The following is a 24,438-nucleotide window of genomic DNA, read 5'->3' on the forward strand; positions in this document are numbered from 1 at the left end:
ACCTCCTGCTTTGTTCTTCTTTCTCAAAACTGCTTTGGCTATTCTGAGTCTTTGTGGTTCCACATGAATGTAAGGATTATTTATTCTATTTCTTTTAAAACTGACATTAAAATTTTGACAGGGATTGTACTGAATCTGCAAATTGCTTTCACTAGTAAGGACATTTAAAAAATATTAATTCTTAGAGGCGGAGCTAGGATGGCGGCGTGAGTAGAGCAGTGGAAATCTCCTCCCCAAAACACATAGATCTATGAAAATATAACAAAGAAAACTCTTCCTAAAATAGATACCAGAGGACACAGGACAACATCCAGACCACATCCACACCTGCAAGAACCCAGCACCTTGCGAAGGGGGTAACATACAAGACCTGACCCGGTGGGACCCGAGTGCCCCTCCCCCCAGCTCCCGGCAGGTGGAAAGAAACCGGAGCGGTTTTTTTTTTTTTGGTGAGTGCTTTTTGGAAGCCTTAAAGTGACAGGGACCCCGGTGCTAGGGAGGCAGGGCGGCAGGACCAGTGAGCGGGTGCCTGAGACCGGCACCTGAGGACAGAGGAAATCGTGCGTTTTTCCCCTTTTTTTTTTCTCTTTTTGGTGAGCGCTTTTTGGAAGCCTTACAGGGACAGGGACCCCGGTGCTAGGGAGGCAGAGCAGCAGGACCAGTGAGTGGGTGCCTGGGACTGGTGCCTGAGGACAAAGAATATCGCGTGTTATTCCCTGAGGGACCGGTGGGCGGGTGCCTGAGACCGGCGCCTGAGGACAGAGGAAATCGCGCGTTTTTCCCCTTTTTTTTTTCTCTTTTGGCGAGTGCTTTTTGGAAGCCTTAAAGGGACAGGGACCCCGGTGCTAGGGAGGCAGAGCAGCAGGACCAGGGAGCGGGTGCCTGGGATCGGCGCCTGAGGACAAAGAATATCGCGTGTTTTTCCGTGTGGGACCAGTGCGTGGGTGCTTTTTGGAAGCCTTGAAGGGACAGGGACCCCGGTGCTAGGGAGGCAGGGCAGCAGGACCAGTGAGCGGGTGCCTGGGACCGGCACCTGAGGACAAAAAAAATTACGTGTTTTTTCCTTATTTATTTATTTATTTTTTCTGTTTCCTCTCTCATTGTTGCTGTTGTTCTTTTGGTTTGGAGAGTGCTTTTTGGAAGTCTTAAAGGGGCAGGACAGGACACTTAGACCAGAGGCAGGGAATCTGGGGATCTCTGGGCACTCTAACCCCGTGGGCAACAGGGAGGACACAGGCCCATTACGGAGATAAATAGCCTCCCGGCCACAACACCTCCAACCGGGCTCCACCACCTTGGAGGAGCAGCACCAGCCAGGCCACACCCACAGCAACAATGGAGATAAATTCCATAGCAAAAGGGGAGGTAGCAGAAGCCCTGTCTGCGCACAGCTGACAAGCATAAGCCACAAGAGGTCGCTATTTTCCCATGAGAGGAAGGCCACAAACCAACAAGAAGAAAAGCTCTTCCAGCGGTGACTCGTACCAGCTCTGCAAACTATCTCTATCACCATGAAAAGGCAAAACTACAGGCAGACAAAGATCACAGAGACAACACCTGAGAAAGAGACAGACCTAACCAGTCCTCCTGAAAAAGAATTCAAAATAAAAATCAAGAACATGCTGACAGAAATGCAGAGAAAAATGCAAGAGCAATGGGATGAGATGCAGAGAAAAATGGAAGAGCAATGGGATGAAGTTCGGAGGGAGATCAAAGATGTCAGGAAAGAGATCACAGAAGTGAAACAATCCCTGGAAGGATTTATAAGCAGAATGGATAAGATGCAAGAGGCCATTGAAGGAATAGAAGTCAGAGAACAGGAACGTATAGAAGCTGACATACAGAGAGATAAAAGGATCTCCAGGAATGAAACAACACTAAGAGAACTATGGGACCAATCCAAAATGAATAATATTAGTATTATTGGGGTACCAGAAGAAGAAGAAAGAGGAAAAGGGATAGAAAGTCTCTTTGAAGAAATAATTGCTGAAAACTTCCCCAAACTGGGAGAGGAAATAATCGAACAGACCATGGAATTACACAGAACCCCCAACAGAAAGGATCCAAGGAGGACAACACCAAGACACATAGTAATTAAAATGGCAAGGATCAAGGACAAGGAAAGAGTTTTAAAGGCAGCTAGAGAGAAAAAGGTCACCTATAAAGGAAAACCCATCAGGCTAACATCAGACTTCTCGACAGAAACCCTACAGTCCAGAAGAGAATGGCATGATACACTTAATGCAATGAAACAGAAGGGCCTTGAACCAAGGATACTGTATCCAGCACGACTATCAGTTAAATATGATGGCGGGATTAAACAATTCCCAGACAAGCAAAAGCTGAGGGAATTTGCTTCCCACAAACCACCTCTACAGGGCATCCTACAGGGACTGCTCTAGATGGGAGCACTCCTAAAAAGAGCACAGAACAAAACACACAACATATGAAGAATGGAGGAGGAGGAATAAGGGAGAGAAGAAAAGAATCTCCAGACAGTGTATATAACAGCTCAATAAGCGAGCTAAGTTAGGCAGTAAGATACTAAAGAAGCTAACCTTGAACCTTTGGTAACCACGAATCTAAAGCCTGAAATGGCAATAAGTACATATCTCTCAATAGTCACCCTAAATGTAAATGGACTTAATGCACCAATCAAAAGACATAGAGTAATAGAATGGATAAAAAAGCAAGACCCATCTATATGCTGCTTACAAGAAACTCACCTTAAACCCAAAGATAAGCATAGACTAAAAGTCAAGGGATGGAAAAACATATTTCAGGCAAACAACAGTGAGAAGAAAGCAGGGGTTACAGTACTAATATCAGACAAAATAGACTTCAAAACAAAGAAAGTAACAAGAGATAAAGAAGGATACTACATAATGATAAAGGGCTCAGTCCAACAAGAGGATATAACCACTCTAAATATATATGCTCCCAATACAGGAGCACCAGCATATGTGAAGCAAATACTAACAGAACTAAAGAGGGAAATAGACAGTAATGCATTCATTTTAGGGGACTTCAACACACCACTCACCCCAAAGGATAGATCCACCGGGCAGAATATAAGTAAGGACACACAGGCACTGAACAACACACTAGAACAGATGGAACTAATAGACATCTATAGAACTCTACATCCAAAAGCAACAGGATATACATTCTTCTCAAGTGCACATGGAACATTCTCCAGAAGAGACAACATACTAGCTCACAAAAAGAGCCTCAGTAAATTCCAAAATATTGAAATTCTACCAACCAACTTTTCAGACCACAAAGGTATAAAAGTAGAAATAAATTCTACAAAGAAAACAAAAAGGCTCACAAACACATGGAGGCTTAACAACATGCTACTAAATAATCAATGCATCAATGAACAAATCAAAATAGAGATCAAGGAATATATAGAAACAAATGACAACAACAACACAAAGCCCCAACTTCTGTGGGATGCAGTGAAAGCAGTCTTAAGAGGAAAGTATATAGCAATCCAGGCACACTTGAAGAAGGAAGAACAATCCCAAATGAATAGTCTAACATCACAATCATCGAAACTGGAAAAAGAAGAACAAATGAGGCCTAAAGTCGGCAGAAGGAGGGATATAATAAAGATCAGAGAAGAAAAAAACAAAATTGAGAAGAATAAAACAATAGCAAAAATCAATGAAACCAAGAGCTGGTTCTTTGAGAAAATAAACAAAATAGATAAGCCTCTAGCCCAACTTATTAAGAGAAAAAGAGAATCAACACAAATCAACATAATCAGAAATGAGAATGGAAAAATCATGACAGACTCCACAGAAATACAAAGATTAAAGACTACTATGAAAACCTATATGCCAACAAGCTGGAAAACCTAGAAGAAATGGACAACTTCCTAGAAAAATACAACCTCCCAAGACTGACCAAGGAAGAAACACAAAAGTTAAACAAACCAATTATGAGCAAAGAAATTGAAACAGTAATCAAAAAACTACCCAAGAACAAAACCCCGGGACCGGATGGATTTACCTCGGAATTTTATCAGACACACAGAGAAGACATAATACCCATTCTCCTTAAATGTTGCAAAATATAAAAGAAGAGGGAATACTCCCAAACTCATTCTATGAAGCCAACAACACCCTAATACCAAAATCAGGAAAAGACACTACCAAAAAAGGAAAATTACAGACCAATATCCCTCATGAACATAGATGCAAAAATACTCAACAAAATATTAGCAAACCGAATTCAAAAATACATCAAGAGGATCATACACCATGACCAAGTGGGATTCATCCCAGGGATGCAAGGATGGTACAACATTCGAAAATCCATCAACATCATCCACCACATCAACAAAAAGAAAGACAAAAACCACATGATCATCTCACTAGATGCTGAAAAAGCATTCAACAAAATTCAACATCCATTCATGATAAAAACTCTCAACAAAATGGGTATAGAGGGCAAGTACCTCAATATAATAAAGGCCATCTATGACAAACCCACAGCCAACATCATACTGAACAGCAAGAAGCTGAAAGCTTTTCCTCTGCGATCGGGAACAAGAGAGGGATGCCCACTCTTCCCACTGTTATTCAACAAAGTACTGGAGGTCCTAGCCACAGCAATCAGACAACACAAAGAAATAAAAGGCATCCAGATTGGCAAGGAAGAAGTTAAACTGTCCCTGTTTGCAGATGACATGATATTGTACATAAAAAACCCTAAAGAATCCACTCCAAAACTACTAGAACTAATATTAGAATTCAGCAAAGATGTAGGATACAAAATTAACACATAGAAATCTGTAGCTTTCCTATACACTAACAATGAATCAATAGAAAGAGAAATCAGGAAAACAATTCCATTCACCATTGCATCAAAAAGAATAAAATACCTAGGAATAAACCTAACCAAAGAAGTGAAAGACTTATACTCTGAATACTACAAGTCACTCTAAAGAGAAATTAAAGGGGACACTAATAAATGGAAACTCATCCCATGCTCATGGCTAGGAAGAGTTAATATTGTCAAAATGGCCATCCTGCCCAAAGCAATATACAGATTTGATGCAATCCCTCTCAAATTACCAACAACATTCTTCAATGAATTGGAACAAATAATTCAAAAATTCATATGGAAACACCAAAGACGCCGAATAGCCAAGGCAATCCTGAAAAAGATAATAAAGTAGGGGGGATCTCACTACCCAACTTCAAGCTCTACTACAAAGCCATAGTAATCAAGACAATTTGGTACTGGCACAAGAACAGAGCCACAGACCAGTGGAACAGAGTAGAGACCCCAGACATTAACCCAAACATATATGGTCAATTAATATTTGATAAAGGAGCCATGGACATACAATGGCAAAATGACAGTCTCTTCAACAGATGGTGCTGGCAAAACTGGACAGCTACATGTAGGAGAATGAAACTGGACCATTCTCTAACCCCATATACAAAGGTAAACTGAAAATGGATCAAAGACCTGAATGTAAGTCATGAAACCATTAAACTCTTGGAAAAAAACATAGGCAAAAACCTCTTAGACATAAACATGAGTGACCTCTTCTTGAATATATCTCCCCGGGCAAGGAAAACAACAGCAAAAATGAGCAAGTGGGACTACATTAAGCTGAAAAGCTTCTGTACAGCGAAAGACACCATCAATAGAACAAAAAGGAACCCTACAGTATGGGAGAATATATTTGAAAATGACAGATCCGATAAAGGCTTGACGTCCAGAATATATAAAGAGCTCACACGCCTCAACAAAGAAAAAACAAATAACCCAATTAAAAAATGGGCAGAGGAACTCAACAGACAGTTCTCTAAAAAAGAAATACAGATGGCCAACAGACACATGAAAAGATGGTCCACATCGCTAATTATCAGAGAAATGCAAATTAAAACTACAATGAGGTATCACCTCACACCAGTAAGGATAGCTGCCATCCAAAAGACAAACAACAACAAATGTTGGCGAGGCTGTGGAGAAAGGGGAACCCTTTTACACTGCTGGTGGGAGCATAAATTAGTTCAACCATTGTGGAAAACAGTATGGAGGTTCATCAAAATGCTCAAAACAGACCTACCATTTGACCCAGGAATTCCACTCCTAGGAATTTACCCTAAGAACGCAGCAATCAAGTTTGAGAAAGACAGATGCACCCCTATGTTTATCGCAGCACTATTTACAATAACCAAGAATTGGAAGCAACCTAAATGTCCATCGGTAGGTGAATGGATAAAGATGTGGTACATATACATAATGGAATACTACTCAGCCATAAGAAGTGGAAAAATCCAACCATTTGCAGCAACATGGATGGAGCTGCAGAGTATTATGCTCAGTGAAATAAGCCAAGCGGAGAAAGAGAAATACCAAATGATTTCACTCATCTGAGGAGTATAAGAACAAAGGAAAAACTGAAGGAACAAAACAGCAGCGGAATTACAGAACCCAAAAATGGACTAACAGGTACCAAAGGGAAAGGAACTGGGGAGGATGGGTGGTCAGGGAGGGATGGTGGGGAAAGAAGAAGGGGGGTATTAAGTTTAGCATGCTTGGGGGGGGAGGGAGAAAGGGGAAGGTGGGCTGTACAACACAGAGAGGACAAGTAGTGATTCTACAACATTTTGCTAAGCTGATGGACAGTAACCATAATGTGGTTGTTAGGGGGGACCTGATATGGGGAGAGCATAGTAAACATAGTATTCTTCATGTAAGTGTAGATTAAAGATTAAAAAAAAAAAAAGAAAGAAAGAAAAGGGGGATTACTCCTTGATAGGATAAAACTATTGGTAAATCAAAGATCAATGCATGCTTTAAATATCCTTAATGTTGATCACTTAAAGGGTGTCAGATGATCAGCTATGGAGGTTCTCTTTTCTGATAATATTCCTTTCTCTTAATAATAAAAAAAAAAAAGCAGTTCCTGTGTGCTGACCTCCAATGAGTTCTGCACAGTGGTATAGAGGGCATGTCAAAGTGTGGGCAAAGGGTCTGTTTGTTTCTATGCAGAAGATCAAGGCCTAGCTTGGATACCCAGAAAATGAACTAAGATACGATATGAGGAGGAGCTTCTGGCATCAGCACTCTCTGTAGGACTTGTGCCAGGGGGATGATCATCAAAAAGCCTCCACAGGGATCTGGGCGATGCTGTGCTTGTGGCTGCATCCACCCCACCGTTTCCTGGACTTGCCATTGGAATGAGGAGGGAGATGTCTAGGCTGGCATGTGCATACAGTGAGACAGCGAATTTGACCGGATCTGTACTGTTGGAACTCAACCAGGAGTTGGGAGGGGTGCAAGTTGTAGCACTCCAAAATCTTATGACTATAGACTATCTATGGTTAAAAGAACATATGGGATGTGAACAGATCCCAGAAATGGGCTGCTTTAATTTGTCTGATTTCTCTCAGACTGTTCAAGTACAGTTGTACAATATCCATCATATCATAGACAAATTTTCACAAATGCCTAGGGTGCCTAAATGGTTTTCCTGGCTTCACTGGAGATGGATGGTAATTATAGATTTGCTTTGTTTATGTCACCGTATTCCTATTATGTTAATATGTGAGCACAAATTAGTTGGTAGTTTAAAACCTATACATGCTTAAGGTACTCTACAAGAAGATATGTCAAAGAAATAATCAATCCTCCCATGTTTTCTTCCATATACTACCTCTATAGCTTTTCTTCTTCCTTCCTAATTACAACCCTTAAATAGAATTCGTGCCTCACATCGAATTCACCGAGTATCAAAATTCCTCCAGGTGGTAAAGATACCTCGAGACAAGTGCTGGGCATAGAAGCCACAGGGCATAAATCTGCAAAGAAGTAAAAAGCTAACCTTTTCAAACAATATGGCTTCTCTCTCACTTACCAACTTTACATCTCCCTGTATGGCCCCGGAAGATGACTGGTTAGCCAGAGATGGGTAAGATTCCTCAAGGGAGGAACAACCTAAGACAGGCACAGTCGTAGGGGGGCCATCAGGTGAGAAATTGGGGATCAACAGAGGTGAGGCTTAGAACCTCACTCCCCCTGTTTTGAGAGAAATCTTCTGCATCTGTGGATGTTTTATTGCCCTTGTCTAGCTCGGATTAGCACATAGTCTACAGGCACACACCTGATCATCTACATTTGCCCTCTTACAGCACTAAACTATGTTTTCTACCTTTATCTTGCATCTACCTACCACTTCAGCATTTTATTAAAAATAAAAATAATAATAATAATAAAGGGAGAAATGTGGGATCAACACATAAATCAAGTATAAAAATCAAACGAATATTCATATTTGACCTGATTGTTTACAGTTCATAATGCGTGATCAAAACCAAAAGTTTCTGTGATGAATGCCCTTGTACTGTTCACCATGTAAGAATTTATTCACTATGTAAGAATTCGTTCACCATGTAAGAACTTGTTCGTTATGCTTCAGAAGATTGGAGACTGACGAGAATTAGGCTTGAGATGGATTAATGATTGTACATTGAGCATTGACCCCCCTATACTGAATTTTATTGTTGTTAACAACCATTTGATCAATAAATATGAGATGGCCTCTCAAAAAAAAAATTAATTCTTCCAATTGATGAACATAGATTATCTTTCCATTTGAGTCTTCTTCAATTACTTTCATCAATATTTAACAGTTTTTAGTATACAGATCTTTCACCTCCTTATTGAGTTTATTCCTAAATATTTTATACTTCTTTAATGCTATTGTAAATAGGATTGTTGTCTTAACTTTTCTTTGTGATAGCTCACTGTTAGTGTAAAGATACAAACTGAGTTTTGTATATTGACTTTATATCACATATTCACTTATTTTTTCTAACAGTTCTTTGTGGAATATTTAGGGTTTTACTTCTTTTGCTCTGGGATTTAGATACCTTTTATTTCTTTTTCTTGCCTAATTGCTTTGGTTAGGACTTCCAAAACTATGTTGAATGAAGTGGTAAGAGTAGAGTGGGTATCCTTATCTTGTTCTTGATCTTAGGAGAAAAGCTTTAAGCATTTAACCATTATGATGTTAGCTGTAGTAGGCTTGACATATATGACCTTTATCATGTTGAGGCATGTTCTTTCTATACCCAATTTGTTAAGAGCTCTTATCATGGAACAATGTTTAATTTTGTCAAATGCTTTTTCTGCATCTATTGAGATGATCGTATTATTCTTATCCTTCATTTTGTTAATTGGTATACATTTATTGATTTGCATAATTTGAATCACCCATCCTGGATTTATCCCAGGAGTAACTCCCACTTGATCATGGTATATGGTCCTTTTAATGTACTATTGAATTTGGTTTGCCAATATTTTACAGAGTATTTTTGCATCTGTTTATTAGGGATATTGGCTCATAATTTTCTTTTCTTGTACTCTCCAGGTCCAGTTTTGGTACAGGGTAATGGTTTAATTAAATGAGTTTGGAAATGTTCCCATCTCTTTTATTTTTTTAAGGAATTTAAGGACTGGTATTAATTCTTTTGTTTGGTAAAACACACAGGAAAGCTCTCCGATCTTGGGGAGTTTTCTTTGTTGGGAGGTTTTTTATTCAATCTCTTATAATTTGGTCTGTTGGGCTTTTCTATTTCTTCATCATTAAGTATGGTATGTTTTATGTTTCTAGGAATTTATCCTTTTTCCCTAGGATATCTTGGCACAAAAAGTGTTCACAACAATTTATGATGATGACCCTTAGTATGTATGTGTTATCAGTTGTTATGTCTCATCTTTCACTTATAATTTTATTTATCTGACCATTCTTTTTCTTAGTTTTGCTAAAGGTGTATCAATTTTGTTTATCTTCTCAAAAAATTAGCTCTTAGTTCCATTGATCTTTTCTATTTCTATCTAGCCACTATTTCAGTTATGATCTTTATTATTTTCTTCCTTTTACTAATTTTGGGCCTTCTTCTTCCTTTACTAATTCCTTGAGGTGTAAAGTTATTTCAGATATTTCTTTTTTCTTAATATAGGTGTTTATTGCTAGAGCTTCCCTAGTAGAACTGCTTTTGCTACATTCCAGAAGTTTTGGTATGTTGTATTTTCATTTTTGTCTCAAGGTAGTTTATTATTTCCTTTTTTGATTTCTTCTTTGCCCTGTTGGTTATTCAGTAGCATGTCCCTTAATCTACAAATACTGTCTGAATTTTCCAGTTTCTTTCTTGTAATTGATTTCTTATCTCATAATGGAATTATTTTTTTGACCCAATAAAAAGCTCAATTTTTCTCCTAGGATTTTGAAACATTTTAACCCCCCACCAAAAAAATATCTGGAATTTTAGAAGTTAGGTTTACAAACTTGACACATTCTCAATATTAGCAATTTTTCTCTATACATTGTCAAAGAAAATAAGGTCTATGAAGAAAGACATCAACAAAACTTTTTAAGACTTCAGTATAAGCTATAGCACTTTGCAAATAAATATCCAGTTTGATTATAACAAAACCCTATGGCCATATTTAACTATAAAAACGTTAGTTAGATATAATTCTCTAGAAATGTACGTTATACTTACAATTGTTTTTTCAGTGAGATTCTTCCTGAATTTTTTCCCCAGTGGTCAAAAATATGCTTGATATTCTTTCAATCTTCTTTAATCTATTGTCTTGTTTTGTGGCCTAACATGCAATCTATACTGCAGAATGTTCCATGTGCATTTGAAAAGAATATATATTCTGTTGCTTTCAGATGGAATGTTCCATACAATATGTATCTATTAAGTCCCTCTGGTCTAATGTCTCATTTAAGGTCAATGTTTCCTTGATTTCCTATCTGGATGATCTATCCATTTATATTAGGGGGGTATTAAAGTCCCCTACCATTCAATTTCTCCCATAGTTTTGTTAATGTTTGTTTTGTATATTTAGGTGCTCCTATGTTGGGTACATAAATATTTACAAATGTTTTATATTCTTCTTGGACTGACCCTTTGTCATCATGTAGAGTGCCCTTCTTTGTCTTTTATTGCAGTCTTTGTTTTAAAGTCTATTTTGTCTAAGTATAGGTAGACCAGCTTTCTTTTTATTTGCATGGAATAACTTTTTCCATCCCTTCATTTCCAGTCTGTGCATGTTCTTAGATCTGGAGTGAGTTTCTTATAGGCCATATATAGATGAGTCTTATTTTTTAATCCATTCAGCTACTCCATATATTTTGATTGGAGAATTTAGCTCATTTACATTTAAAGAAATTATTGGTAGGTATGGACATACTAATGCAGCTGGCTCATTATCTTCTAGCAGCTTTGTAGTTCCTTTCTTCCTATTTTGTTCTCTTCTGTGATTTCATGATTTTCTGAAGTGGGATATTTGTATTATCCTTCTTCTTTATGCATTTACTATACGTTTTTGCTTTGCGGTTATCAGGAGAATTACATCAATTATATAATCATCTACTTTAAGTTGATAAGAACTTAAACTTAAATGCATACAAAAGCTCTACATTTTAACATTCTCCCCCAATTTTTAAGATTTCTGATTGTCATACTTAATATCTTTTAGTATTATGTAATTAACAAATTATTGTCATTTTATTTTTAATAATTTTCTTTTAACCTTTATACTATAGTTTATAAGTAATTTATCTACCACCATTAAAACATTAGTTTTATTTACCTTTACCAGTGAATTTTATATTTTCAAATGTTTTCATATTACTAATTAGCTTCCTTTCATTTCAGCCTGAAGAACTCCCTTTAACATTTCATATTTTGTCTAGAAAACTCTTTAGCTCTCAATTCTGAAGGACAATTTTGCTGAGTAGACTATTCTTGGTTGGCAAATTTTTCCCTTTCAGCACTTTCAATATATAATCCCACTCCCTTCTAGCCTGCAAGATTTCTGCTGATTATTTTATGGGGGCTCCCTTTTATGTAACATGCTGCTTTTCTCTTGATGTTTTTAAGAGTCTGTCTTTGTGTTTAATTTCTGACAATTTAATTGTAATGTCTCTTGATGTGGGTCTCCTTAGAGTCATTTTTTTTGATACCCTCAGGCTTCGTGGATATGGTATCTGTTTCTTCACTCAGGCACAGAAGTTTTCAGCCATTATTTCTTTGAATAAGCTTCTTTGCTCCTTCCTCTTTCTCTTTTCTGTGGACACCTGTGGGGTAAAGCTCAGAATTTCCAGAATCTCCTGCCTGGTCTTAATTCATTTACATATCAATAGGTATTTACCACTGCAGCTTCCTGCAGCCTCTGGGGCAAAGGGTAGAGAGAGGATGGCTGTTCTTTCCTTCCCTCCATTTCTGGTAAATAATTGGTCTGGCAACTATCAGTCCCAGGAAACCCACCTGTGAGCTCTTCCCAGAATGAACAGGTGGAGAAGTGAGCATGCACAGTGACTGCAGAGACTGAGAAGACTGCTAGCAGGGACTGGGAGAAAGGAGAGGGTGCACGACAGCCAGAGGGGATGGAGCTGAGTCTCACTGTGAACAAGAAAAGAGTTTCTCCCAACCTGCCTTTCCCTTGACTGGTTTCAGTCCCATCAGTTTATTCACCCTGGGCCAGGTACACGCCCTGGAGATACAACACCTATAATGTGTATATTGGTCTGCTTGTGTCCCCTAAGTTCCTTAATTTAACTTCCCTGTTGCATTCTTTTTTTTTTTTTTGCTCCTCTGATTGGATGAATCCCACTGTCCTGTCTTCAAGTTTCAACAATCCTTTCTTCTGCTTCATCTAGTCTCCTGTTTAATCCCTCTATTGAATTTTTCAATTTAATTATTGCATTTTCAGCTCTGTGATTACCTGTTTGGTTCTTTTTAATATTTTCTGTCTCTTTGTTGAAATACTCACTTTATTCATGCACTGTTCTCCTGACCTCTGTAAGCATCTTTATGACTATTATATTGAACTCTATATTGGGTAAATCACTTACCTTCATTTCATTAAAATCAATTTCTGGAGATTTATCTTGCTCCTATTGATTATCACAGCTAGGTGATAAAGGTCCATCCCTTGAGCAGCAAGCCTAAAATCTGGACTGCTAGGTGTATTAACAAGCTCCTTCCTGGGAGATACAGGCAAGTTGGTGGAAGGTGAAAGGAAGGGAAATTGCATTAAGGCTCTGGGGAAGAGAGAAGCCAGCAACCATGTGTGGTAATTAGAGGCTAGACCCTCAGCCAGCCGCTTGTGAAGTATGCAGTCAAACCCCTTCCAGAAAGACTGGGAGATGGGCATTTTTACCTGCTCCCTCTGCACTGAACCTTGGAGCACTGAACCCACAGCAAGTATTTCCATGCCTGTTAACAACTGCTTCTTTGCTTGCTGTAGTCCTGTAGGACTTATAAATGCAAGACTTGCTAGGTATCAGATGCTAGGAGATTTGGGAGCACTAAATGTGTGCGAAAGGGAAATGCTGGTGACGTGGTTTATTGTTGAAGTGAGCTGCAGGTAGAAGGTGGGAGATGTGCCCAGGCTCCAAGGGGATCACAGAAAGTTCCTAGAAGCATGCTAATTAGAAGCTGGACCCTCAGGCAGAAACCTATAAAATATACAGTCAACCTCCTTCCAGGAAAAGACTAGGAGAAGGGCACTTGTGCCTGCTCCCTCTGTGCTGAGCTCCAGGGGCATACCCATGGCAAGTTCTTGTGTTCCCTCTGCGCACTCACTAAGAACTACTTCTTTATTTCCTACGGTCCTGTGGGGCACATGGAAGCAAGTCCTGATGGTTTTCAGAGCTAGATATTTTGGGAGCCCATTCCTCAGATGGGAGTCTTCAAGGTTAGAAGACTAAATGTACAGTCCAAACCTTTTGACTTTCAGGGAGAAGCTGGGAGTTGGGGGTCCCCCCCTGATCATATGGCACTAAGCTGGGGGTGAGGTTTATGGGAAGAGTGTGTCTCAGGCTTTCCTACTCATTTCATTGTAGCATTTTCTCATTTGCCAAATGAGTTGGAGTCACTCAGATAGTTTCTGGATTTCTCTTAGAGGGAATTGCTCCATGTGTAGCTGTATTCAGTGTGTGGGTGTGCGAGGAAGGAAATTCAGGAACCTGCTGTACCACCTTGGTCCCAAGTCCATACTGAGGTTTTTGATATTTGCCTCCATTCTTTTCAATTGAGAACTGTATTTTAGTCTGGTTTTTTTAAAGTTGGTAATATCTCGGTCTTTAGTAGCGAGTTATATGTACATTATTATGCATTTAAATCACAGAATTTGACCCCAGGTTTCTTGCTCTGAAACACTACCAATATAGTAACACTAATAATGCATTTCCATGCATTTCTTTTTGTTAATAAATCACATCTGAACATTTTTATATGGGGAGAATAAGTTAATGTCAGTTACTCAAAAAGAAACCTCATAAAAAACAATGAAATATCTATCACATACATATTAGAACAACTAAAATATAAAACAGTGATAACAAGTTAATGCTTTGAGGCTGGAGAGAAGCTGAATGTCTCAAACACTCCAAGTAAGAATCTCTGAAAAACAGCCTGGCAGTTTCTTGCAAAACTAAACATGCACTAACCATATGACTCAGCAATCACACTCTTGAGGATTTACCCCCAAAGAAATGAAACCCCTATGTTCACAGAAAAACATGTATATGAATGTTCAAAGAAGCTTCATTCGTAACAGCAAAATACTAGAAACAACCCAAATGTCCTTCAGTGGGTGAAAGGCTGAACAAATTCTACACATATAAAAGAATACTCGTCAGCCATAGAAAGATATGCAACATCTTATGCTGACCAGAAAAGCATTAGGTTTAGTGAAAAAAGTCAGTCTCTTCATCTTCCTCTGTATAACCATTATGTTTAAATTACAGTTAATCAATTGTCTCTATAGGATCTACCTCAGTTCTATCTACACAGATAGTTATCAATCTATAGTTATCTATCTACATAGTGTGAATGTCTCTTAAGAATCATCCCAAGATGCTAACAAAAATGGCTCTTCCACAAGGAATGGGTAAGGAAGGAGGTGTCCAACTTCAGAAAGCTTTTCCTTAGCATACAACATTAGTACTAACATTTCCGCAATTTGATTACATTTGACTCTTAAAAATGATTTTCACATTTTAGATAACCTAGATTTCTCTGAGTGTTATGATAGGAATAGTGTTAAAGATTCTAGCAAAGTTTATATATTTTTCATATTACATTAAAAATTTATCAAAAATATGGTATTTTTCCTTAGGAGAATTTTTTAAAGACTTTAAAATTTGAAATTTTAGCTTTTTGTAATTATAAGCACACATTTCTCCCCCAATATATATTCCAACTTTGCTATAACAAACACCTGGAATATTAAATGTAGTTAACTTTCACTTAGAACATATTTTGAAGAATTGCTGTTTCATTTATTAATGGATTTCCCTCAATATCATTTTAATATTAAAAACTAAAATGACAGGAACACTTATTATGCCCCATCCTTATACAGTAGAAGTAGGTTTCCCAATTCAACCATGCCACACACTCTGCTTCCCTGCATTTCACACAGCTGTCTTACCCCCAGTCAACTCAGTTTATAACTTTCTTCCAGGGTAGTAAATAAATCCTTACGCATTCCTTTAAGGCAGATTTTACTAGGTTCTTACATAGAAGGCAAACAAAAGCAGCTTTGTTCTTCCCATTATCTCTCCCTCTTGCAAGTCTCACACAAAACACATATACAAACACCTATTTTCTGAATTCAACTGAAGAGCTTAATAATTGAGACCACCAGAACGAAAAAAAAGGAACTGCACCAGCAATAGCCATTCATCAACAAAAGAATTCCAAAAGTCCACTGCAATTGAAGGATAGTTGTAGAAGATCACGTAATAAAATACATCTTGGGATAGAAGCAGTCAGTAATAGGAGAGACAAAGAGTGGCAGAACAGCAGATTCATAAAAGAAAAAGTAGAGAGCAGAAGATATAAAGGGGAGGCAGTGGTTTTGTTATGTTATTGTCACATATCGAACTTACTTCTCAAAACTTAGAAAAGGAATGCAAAACAAGCAAACACATAAAAATAAACAATCACAAAGACATGACAGATATTTCATACCTGAGTGGTGATGGCCAAGTATTAGGATCCTGAAGTACCACACCAAGGGCATAAAGGACAAGGGTCTGTGAAAAAAAAAATTAGTTAGTCAAGGCCTAGCAGAGAAAAAATGACTCCTAGAAAGTCAAACTGATCCTAAATGTTATTTTGATATAGATATGAATATAAAATAATAATAATTAAAGAAAACACAGGCCATTATTTTAGTGATCTTATAGTAGGGAAGTCCCCTCACCGACTCATGTCACAAAATTTGTAAGCTATAAAGGAAAAACATACTTAATTATATGAAAAGTAAAAAACCTGTATCCATTAAAAACAAAACAAAACACATCATAAGCACCAGTAGAAGGTAGATAATAAGAAAAAAAATACCTGCGATAATTTACAGATAGTATATAAAATTTAGAAATAAGCTCACTAGAAAGTGAATTTTAAGCAATAATTCACAAAAGAAGAAATATGAACTGTTAACAAATGTATGAAAAGTTGCTCCATCTTCCCAGTGAGTACAGAAAAGCAAATTAAAATATGAGACAATTTTTCACATAAACTTCACAAAACATGAAAGATTCAAAAATCCAGAGGTGGTGATGATATGGGGAGAAAAAGCACTCTCCTACATTGCTGCTAAAAATATAAATTCCCATTCCCTTTTAGAGGGCAATTTAATTTTTTTAAATTAAAATATCATTGCTCTACAATCTTATGAAGGTTTCACATGAACAACATGTGGTTTCAACATTCCACCCATATTACCAAGTCCTCACCCCCTGATTGCAGTCACTGCCTATCAGCAAAGTAAGATGCTATAGAATCATTACTTGTCTTCTCTGTGCGGTACTGGAGGGCAATTTATTTCAACATACATATGTACTTCAACGCAAAAATTCCACTTCTAAGACTCTACCTAGTATCTCTACAAGTACGCAATTTGCAATAATAAAAAAATTAATGTCAGTCAATTTTCATCAATGGGAATATTAAATAAATTATGGAACATTCATACAATGGTATACTATGTATCCATTACAATACTGAGCTGGCTTTGTATCAAGTGCCAATTGTATTAAGAGCCATGATACACTCAATAAAAGGAAATTAAAGAACAATACATGAAGAATAACTTTTCACATATAAATTCATTTTTTAAATACATATATATATATATATATATACACACACACATACAGAGTAACAAATATATACAGAAGATCCACAAAAAGCTATTGACAGGAGCACCAATGGGAAAAGGAGGCTTTATATACTGTTTGACTTTAAAAAAAAGCATGTATTATTTAGCCATGTAAACAATTATGTCTTTGATTTATTGGACACTTTAAACAATAAAATTTACAAATACACTCTAAAACAGTTGAGAAGAATAACTGAATGAGTTAAGTACACCAAATATTTTCTACCTCTCGAGGAATAATGAATTTGTCAATCTTTCCTTCAATATCTTGAAGCCGAGCAGAAACTGGGGTCAGTTTGGCAGTCCGAACAGATTCACAAAGCACTTGCCGACAATATCTGTTAAAAAAAAAATTTTTTTTGAAGATTCTTACCTTAGGAGAGGCAAATTGAAATGTACATAAATTAAAAAATGAAATTCAACAACTTTCATCACCTTCCTAATTTGAAATACTCACATCATAATTCTCATTTGCCTTAAGGTATGTGATATATTAGAAATATATTAAGTCCAGGTGGATAAAGATTTAAACAAATAAAAACACCTTTAAAAGTACCAAAAGAAAACTCAAAGATAGTATTTTCAGTTTCTGAGTAGAAAATTCCTTTATTTCTATAAAGGATTTTTTTAAAAGTGAATAAAGGACTTCTCTTTTAAAAAATTATAAAAATATGACACCATGACAGAAACCATAGAGAAAAATATTAATAATCTAACTATGGAAATTTTTGTATATACTAAAACTAGGAAAAATATTAAATATATCCTTAATGTATAAAAGATATTTAAAGATCCATAATTGAAATAATTAAATACTCCAACAGAAATATGGGGAGAGAATATAAAAAAGCAATTCACACAAAAATATAAAATGGCCTGTAAACATGATATCATTCTCAACTTCATAAACAATGGAAAGATCAACAATCAAAGCAATTTTTTTTTACTTGCCAGATTACCAAAAATGAAAAAGAATGACAAAAGACAATACTAATTTAAAAAGGAGAAAAGACAGTCATATTGCAGTTGGTAGAAGTATAAATTATAGTATAACCACTGTGAAGGGTAACTTGGCAATATATATATATGAATTTTAACTACCACAATGGGAAAATAAAAAAAGGTGAAATACATTGAAATCTTACCAGGAGCCAGTTCTGTTAAATATTTTCTATGCAGCCTATCGCTTAATCCTCATAACCTCATAGGTGCTATTATTATTCTAACTTAATAGATTTAAAAAATGAAGCACTTGTTTAAGATCATACAGCAGGTAAGTGCTGTTGACAGGACTCAAACTCCAGTCTGTCTTACTTCACAGCTCCCTAATCATAAATATTGTACTAATGCATATATATTTAAATAATAATCTCATTTTTAGGACTTTATTAATAGAAACTATTTGAAATATTAATAAAGATGTAAACATAGGAATGCTGTTTAGAATATCTAAAAACAACAAAAACAAAAGAGGAAACATCCTTTCCTCTTTGAACAAACTATTTATTGGGTACCTAGTACACTGGAAGCACTTTGTTAGCTACTGATACAACTGTGAACAAGACAGATGCCCACAAAGGAATTCGAAGACCAGTTGGCATGGGAGAGAGTAAGGGACATCAAGGATGAACAATTTAAAAAGCACAGTAACTGTTATGATAAAGGAAGTTAAGGGTTATCAGGGAACACATGGCAGGCACACCTAACAGGACGAATTTGCAGAGAAATATACTTAAGTTCAGACCTGCAGAAGAAACTCAAGTGAACTAGAGGAGAGAGGAAGAGAAAATCTAGACAAAGGAATAGTCTGCGAAAGTCAGGAAACAAGAAAGAGGCTATACCTTTGAAGGAACAAAAGAATTTCAGGATATAATCCCAGGATATAAAAAGGTACAAGTAATAAGAGATAAGGTGGGACAGGAATGCAAGGCCAAGCTCTTGAAATGCCTCATAAATTATGGTAGTAATTTTAAATTTTATCTTAAAGACAACCCGAAGCCAATGAAGGCGTTTAAGCTGGAGAGTCATATGACCAGATAGGACTCCCCAGATAGATCACTACTAGTACAGTGATTCTCAACTCTGATTACATATTACAATCATCTAAGAAGCTATTGAAAACTTCTGCATCCAGAAACTGTTGCTTTGGGATTGGTCCCAGGTTATCCACTTTTAAGGTATCCAAAGTGATACAGAGTGCAGTCACAGGCTCCAGGAGTAATTTGGTGAATGGACTGGTGAGAAGCATGATCCAAAGAGATTGAAATACCCCAGACAAGGTGAAGGTGGTCTGGAAAAAGTGGGGGCAATGGACAGCATAACTTGATTATTGACTGGATGTGGTGGAGTCACTATTTATAAGAATACTATCCACAAAACAAACAAATAAAAGGCATCCAGATTGGAAAGTAAGAAGTCAAACTGTCACAGTTTGTAGATGGCATGACACTGTACATAAAAAAACCCTAAAAAGGATTAAAGATGGCAGCGTGAGAGGAGAGACAGAGGCTTCCTCCTAAAACTGAATACAATTAGAAAATACAGTTGGCATAACTAATCCTGAGAGAGCAACAGAAAAGAGGGTGGCGTCAGACTGCACACACCTGGAGAAAAGAGTAGACCTCACCGAATGGGGTAACGTACCCAGAGCTGTGGCTCTGCTGGACCCGAGCCACTCCCCCACCCCAGCTCACCGGTGGGAGGAAGAGAAACAGAGCAGGGAGGGAGTGGAAGGCTTGGGACTGCTGAATACCTAGCTCCGGAGATCTGCTCTGGGAGCACAAACCTACATTTCATGGTGCTTTCATGAGATTCGCATGACTACCGGGTTGGAAAGTTAATACAGGCAGTCTCCTGGGGAGACTGGGATTCCGGCCACTTGTGGAAAGCAGGGATCCATATCCCCCTGATCTGGGACAAAAACTTATACCTGTGTGCCCAGCCCACTGGCTCAGGCAGTGGAGACAGGCATAGCAGCCGAGAAGGGGGGTACAGTTCTTTCTTACCTCCAGGCACCAGTACCGCTCCCCTGTGACCCCCAACATTGCTTCAGGGGCTGAGCAGCTCCAGAGACTAGAGCTTCAGGACACTAGAGGGTGCTATATACAAACATGAAATGCCAAAGGAACCTGATCCAGAGTAAAATTATTAATACAACTTGCGAGAAAGATTTAAATGATATGGACTTTGTGACTCTTCGTGAAAAGGAGTTCAAAATAAAAATCATCAACATTTTAATGGAGATACGGAAAGACATCCAAGAACTCAGGAATGAATTCAGGTAGGAGATCCAATTGTTGAAGAGCAGGATGGAGGGTATTAAAAGAAGGCTGGACACGGTGGAGGAGACAATAAATGAAATAGAAACTAGAGAAGAGGAATACAAAGAAGCTGAGGCACACGGAGAAAAAAGGATCTCTAAGAATGAAAGAATATTGAGAGAACTGTGTGACCAATGGAAACGGAACAATATTCGCATTATAGGGATACCAGAAGAAGAGAGAGAGAAAGGGATAGAAAGTATCTTTGAAGAGGTAGTTGCTGAAAACTTCCCCAAGCTGGGGAAGGAGATAGTCTCTCAGCCCGTGGAGATCCACCGATCTCCCAACACAAGGGACCCAAGGAAGACAACACCAAGACACATGGTAATTAAAATGGAAAAGATCAAAGATAAGGACAGACTGTTAAAAGCAGCCAGACACAGAAATAAGATCACATATAAAGGAAAGCCCATCAGGCTAACATCAGACTTCTCAGCAGAAATCTTACAGGTCAGAAGGGAGTGGCATGATGTATTTAATACCATGAAGCAAAAGGGCGTGGAACCAAGATTACTTTATCTGGCAAGATTACCATTTAAATTTGAAGGAGGGATTAAACAATTTCCAGATAAGCAAAAGCTCAGAGAATTTCCCTCCCACAAACCATCTCTACAGTCTATTTTGGAGGGAGTGCTATAGATGGAAGTGTTCCTAAGGTTGAATAGCTGTCACCAGAGGTAATAAAACCACAATAAAGAAAGTACAACAGCTAATTACAAAGGAAATGCAAAATTAAATTAACTATCCCCAAAGTCAATCAAGGGACAGACAAAAAGTACAGAATTTGACACCTAATATATAAAGAATGCAGGAGGAAGTAAAAAAGAGGAGAAATAGAAAAGAACCTTTAGATTGTGTTTGTAACAGCATACTAAGTAAGTTAAGTTAGACTCTTAGATAGTAAGGAAAGTAACCTGGAACCTTTGGTAACCACGAATCTAAAGCCTGAAATGGCAATAAGTACATACCTATTGATAATCACCATAAATGTAAATGGACAGAATGCAACAATCAAAAGACATAGGGTAAATGAATGGATAAAAAAGCAAGACCCATCTATATGCTGCTTACAAGAGACTCACCTTAAACCCAAAGACATGCACAGATTAAAAGTCTAGGGACGGAAAAAGATATTTCATGCAAACAACAGGGAGAAAAAAGCAGTTGTTGCAGTACTACTATCAGACAAAACAGACTTCAAAACAAAGAAAGTAACAAGAGATAAAGAAGGACACTACATAATGATAAAGGGTGCAGTCCAACAAGAGGATATAACCATGATAAATATATATGCACCCAACACAGGAGCACCAGCATATGTGAAACAAATACTAACAGAAGTAAAGGAGGAAATAGAATGCAATGCATTCATTTTAGACTTCAACACACCATTCACTCCAAAGGACAGACCCACCAGACAGAAAATAATTAAGGACACAGAGGCACCGAACAACACACTAGAACAGATGGACCTAATAGACATCTATAGAACTCTACACCCAAAAGAAACAGGATACACATTCTTCTCAATTGCACATGGAACATTCTCCAGAATAGACCACATACTAGGCCACAAAAAGGGCCTCAGGAAATTCCAAAAGATTGAAAATCTACCAACCAACTTTTCAGACCACAAAGGTATAAAATAGAAATAAATTATACAAAGAAAGCAAAAAGGCTCACAAACACATGGAGGCTTAACAACACGCTCCTAAATAGTCAATGGATCAACGACGAAATTAAAATGGAGATACAGCAATATATGGAAATAAATGACAACAACACCAAGCACCAACTTCTGTGGGATGCAGCAAAAGCAGTCTTATGTAGAAAGTATATAGCAATCCAGGCATATTTAAAGAAGAACAAACCCAAATGAATAGTCTAATGTCACAATTATCAAAATTGGAAAAAGAAGAACAAATGAGGCCTAAAGTCAGCAGAAGGAGGGACATAATAAAGATCAGAGAAGAAATAAACAAAATTGAGAAGAATAAAACAATAGAAAAAAATCAATGAAACCAAGAGCTGGTTCTTTGAGAAAATAAACAGAATACATAAGCCTCTTGCCAGACTTATTAAGAGAAAAAGAGAATCAACACATATCAACAGAATCAGAAACCAGAAGGGAAAAATCACGACGGACCCTACAGAAATACAAAGAATTATTAGAGACTACTATGAAAACATATATGCTAAGCAAGAAAACCTAGAAGACATGGACAACTTCCTAGAAAAATACAACCTTCCAAGACTGACCAAGGAAGAAACACAAAATCTAAACAAACCAATTCCCAGCAAGGAAATTGAAGCAGTAGTCAAAAAACTACCCGAGAACAAAACCCCCGGGCCAGATGGATTTGCCTCGGAATTTAATCAGACATACAGAGAAGATATAATTCCCATTCTACTTAAAGTTTTCCAAAAAATAGAAGAGGAGGGAATACTCCCAAACTCATTCTAAGAAGCCAACATCACCCTAATACCAAAACCACGCAAAGACCTACCCAAAAAAGAAAACAGAAAGGTTCCCTACCCCATTATGGGAGAATATATTCATAAATGACAGACCCTATAAAGGATTGACATCCAAAATATATAAAGAGCTCACGCACCTCAACAAACAAAAAGCAAATAATCCAATTAAAAAATGGGCAGAGGAGCTGAACAGTTCTCCAAAGAAGAAATTCAGATGCCCAACAGACACATGAAAAGATGCTCCATATCACTTGCATCAGAGAAATGCAAATTAAAACCACAATGAAATGTCACCTCAATACACTAAGGATCGCCACCATCCAAAAGACAAACAACAACAGATGTTGGCAACGTTGTGGAGAAAGGGGAACCCTCCTACACTGCTGGTAGGAATGCAAATTAGTTCAACCATTGTGGAAAGCAGTATGGAGGTTCCTCAAAAAGCTCAAAATCGAAATACCATTTGACCCAGGAATTCCATTCCTAGGAATTTACCCTAAGAATGCAGGACTCCAGTTTGAAAAAGATAGATGCACCCCTATGTTTATCGCAGCATTATTTACAATAGCCAATAAATGGAAGCAACCTAACTATCCATCAGTAGATGAATGGATAAAGAAGATGTGGTACATATACACAATGGAATATTACTCAGCCATACGAAAAAAATAGATCTTACCGTTTGCAACAACACGGATGGAGCTAGAGGGTATTATGCTCAGTGAAATAAGCCAGGTGGAGAAAGACAAGTACCAAATGATTTCACTCATATGTGGAGAATAAGAACAAACGAAAACTGAAGGAACAAAACAGTACCAGAATCACAGAACGCAAGAATGGACTAATGGTTACCAAAGGGAAAGGGACTGGGCATGAGGGATGGGAAGGGAAGGATAAGAGCAGGGAAAAAGAAAGAGGGCCTTTCGATTAGCATGTATAATATGGGGGGTGGGGGAAAGGGGAGGGCTGTGCAACACAGAGAAGACAAGTAGTGATTCTACAACATCTTACTATGCTGATGGACAGGGACTGTAATGCTGTGGTTTGTCGGGGGGACTTCATGAAGGGAGGAGTCTAGTAACCATAATGTTCTTCATGTAACTGTAGATTAATGATAAGATAATGAATTTTAAAAAATATGTGAAGAATACAACAATAAAGACAGGTAAAAAAAAAACCCCTAAAGAATACACTCTAAAACCTGAATTAAGCAAAGTAACATGATACAAAATTAATACAATGAAATCTGTTGCACTCCTATGCACTAACAATGAACTAGCAGAAAGAGAAATCAGGAACACAATTCCATTCACAATTATATCAAAAAGAATAAAATACCTAGGAATAAACCTAACCAAGGAAGTGAAAGACCTATACTCTGAAAACTACTAGATAGTCTTAAGAGAAACAGAAGAGGACA

General features: G+C 37.5%; 1 protein-coding gene across 2 annotated transcripts in view; it reads right to left on the reverse strand.

Annotated features, from left to right (window-relative positions):
* CYP20A1 (cytochrome P450 family 20 subfamily A member 1) overlaps window positions 1-24,438 on the reverse strand; it is a 99,457-nt gene that overhangs the window by 14,525 nt on the left and 60,494 nt on the right. For both annotated transcript variants that reach the window (XR_005058751.2, XM_037009221.2), the window contains exons 10-11: window positions 17,447-17,558; window positions 16,026-16,090 (exon numbers count right to left, since the gene is read on the reverse strand). Coding sequence is in view for 1 of the 2 variants with exons in the window: in XM_037009221.2 (XP_036865116.1) it covers window positions 16,026-16,090; window positions 17,447-17,558 (177 nt within the window). In the remaining variant the exon portion in view is untranslated. The remainder of the gene's footprint in view (window positions 1-16,025; window positions 16,091-17,446; window positions 17,559-24,438) is intronic.

Source organism: Manis javanica, chromosome 12 (genome assembly GCF_040802235.1).
Source record: "Manis javanica isolate MJ-LG chromosome 12, MJ_LKY, whole genome shotgun sequence".
In the NCBI taxonomy this organism is placed as follows: domain Eukaryota; kingdom Metazoa; phylum Chordata; class Mammalia; order Pholidota; family Manidae; genus Manis; species Manis javanica.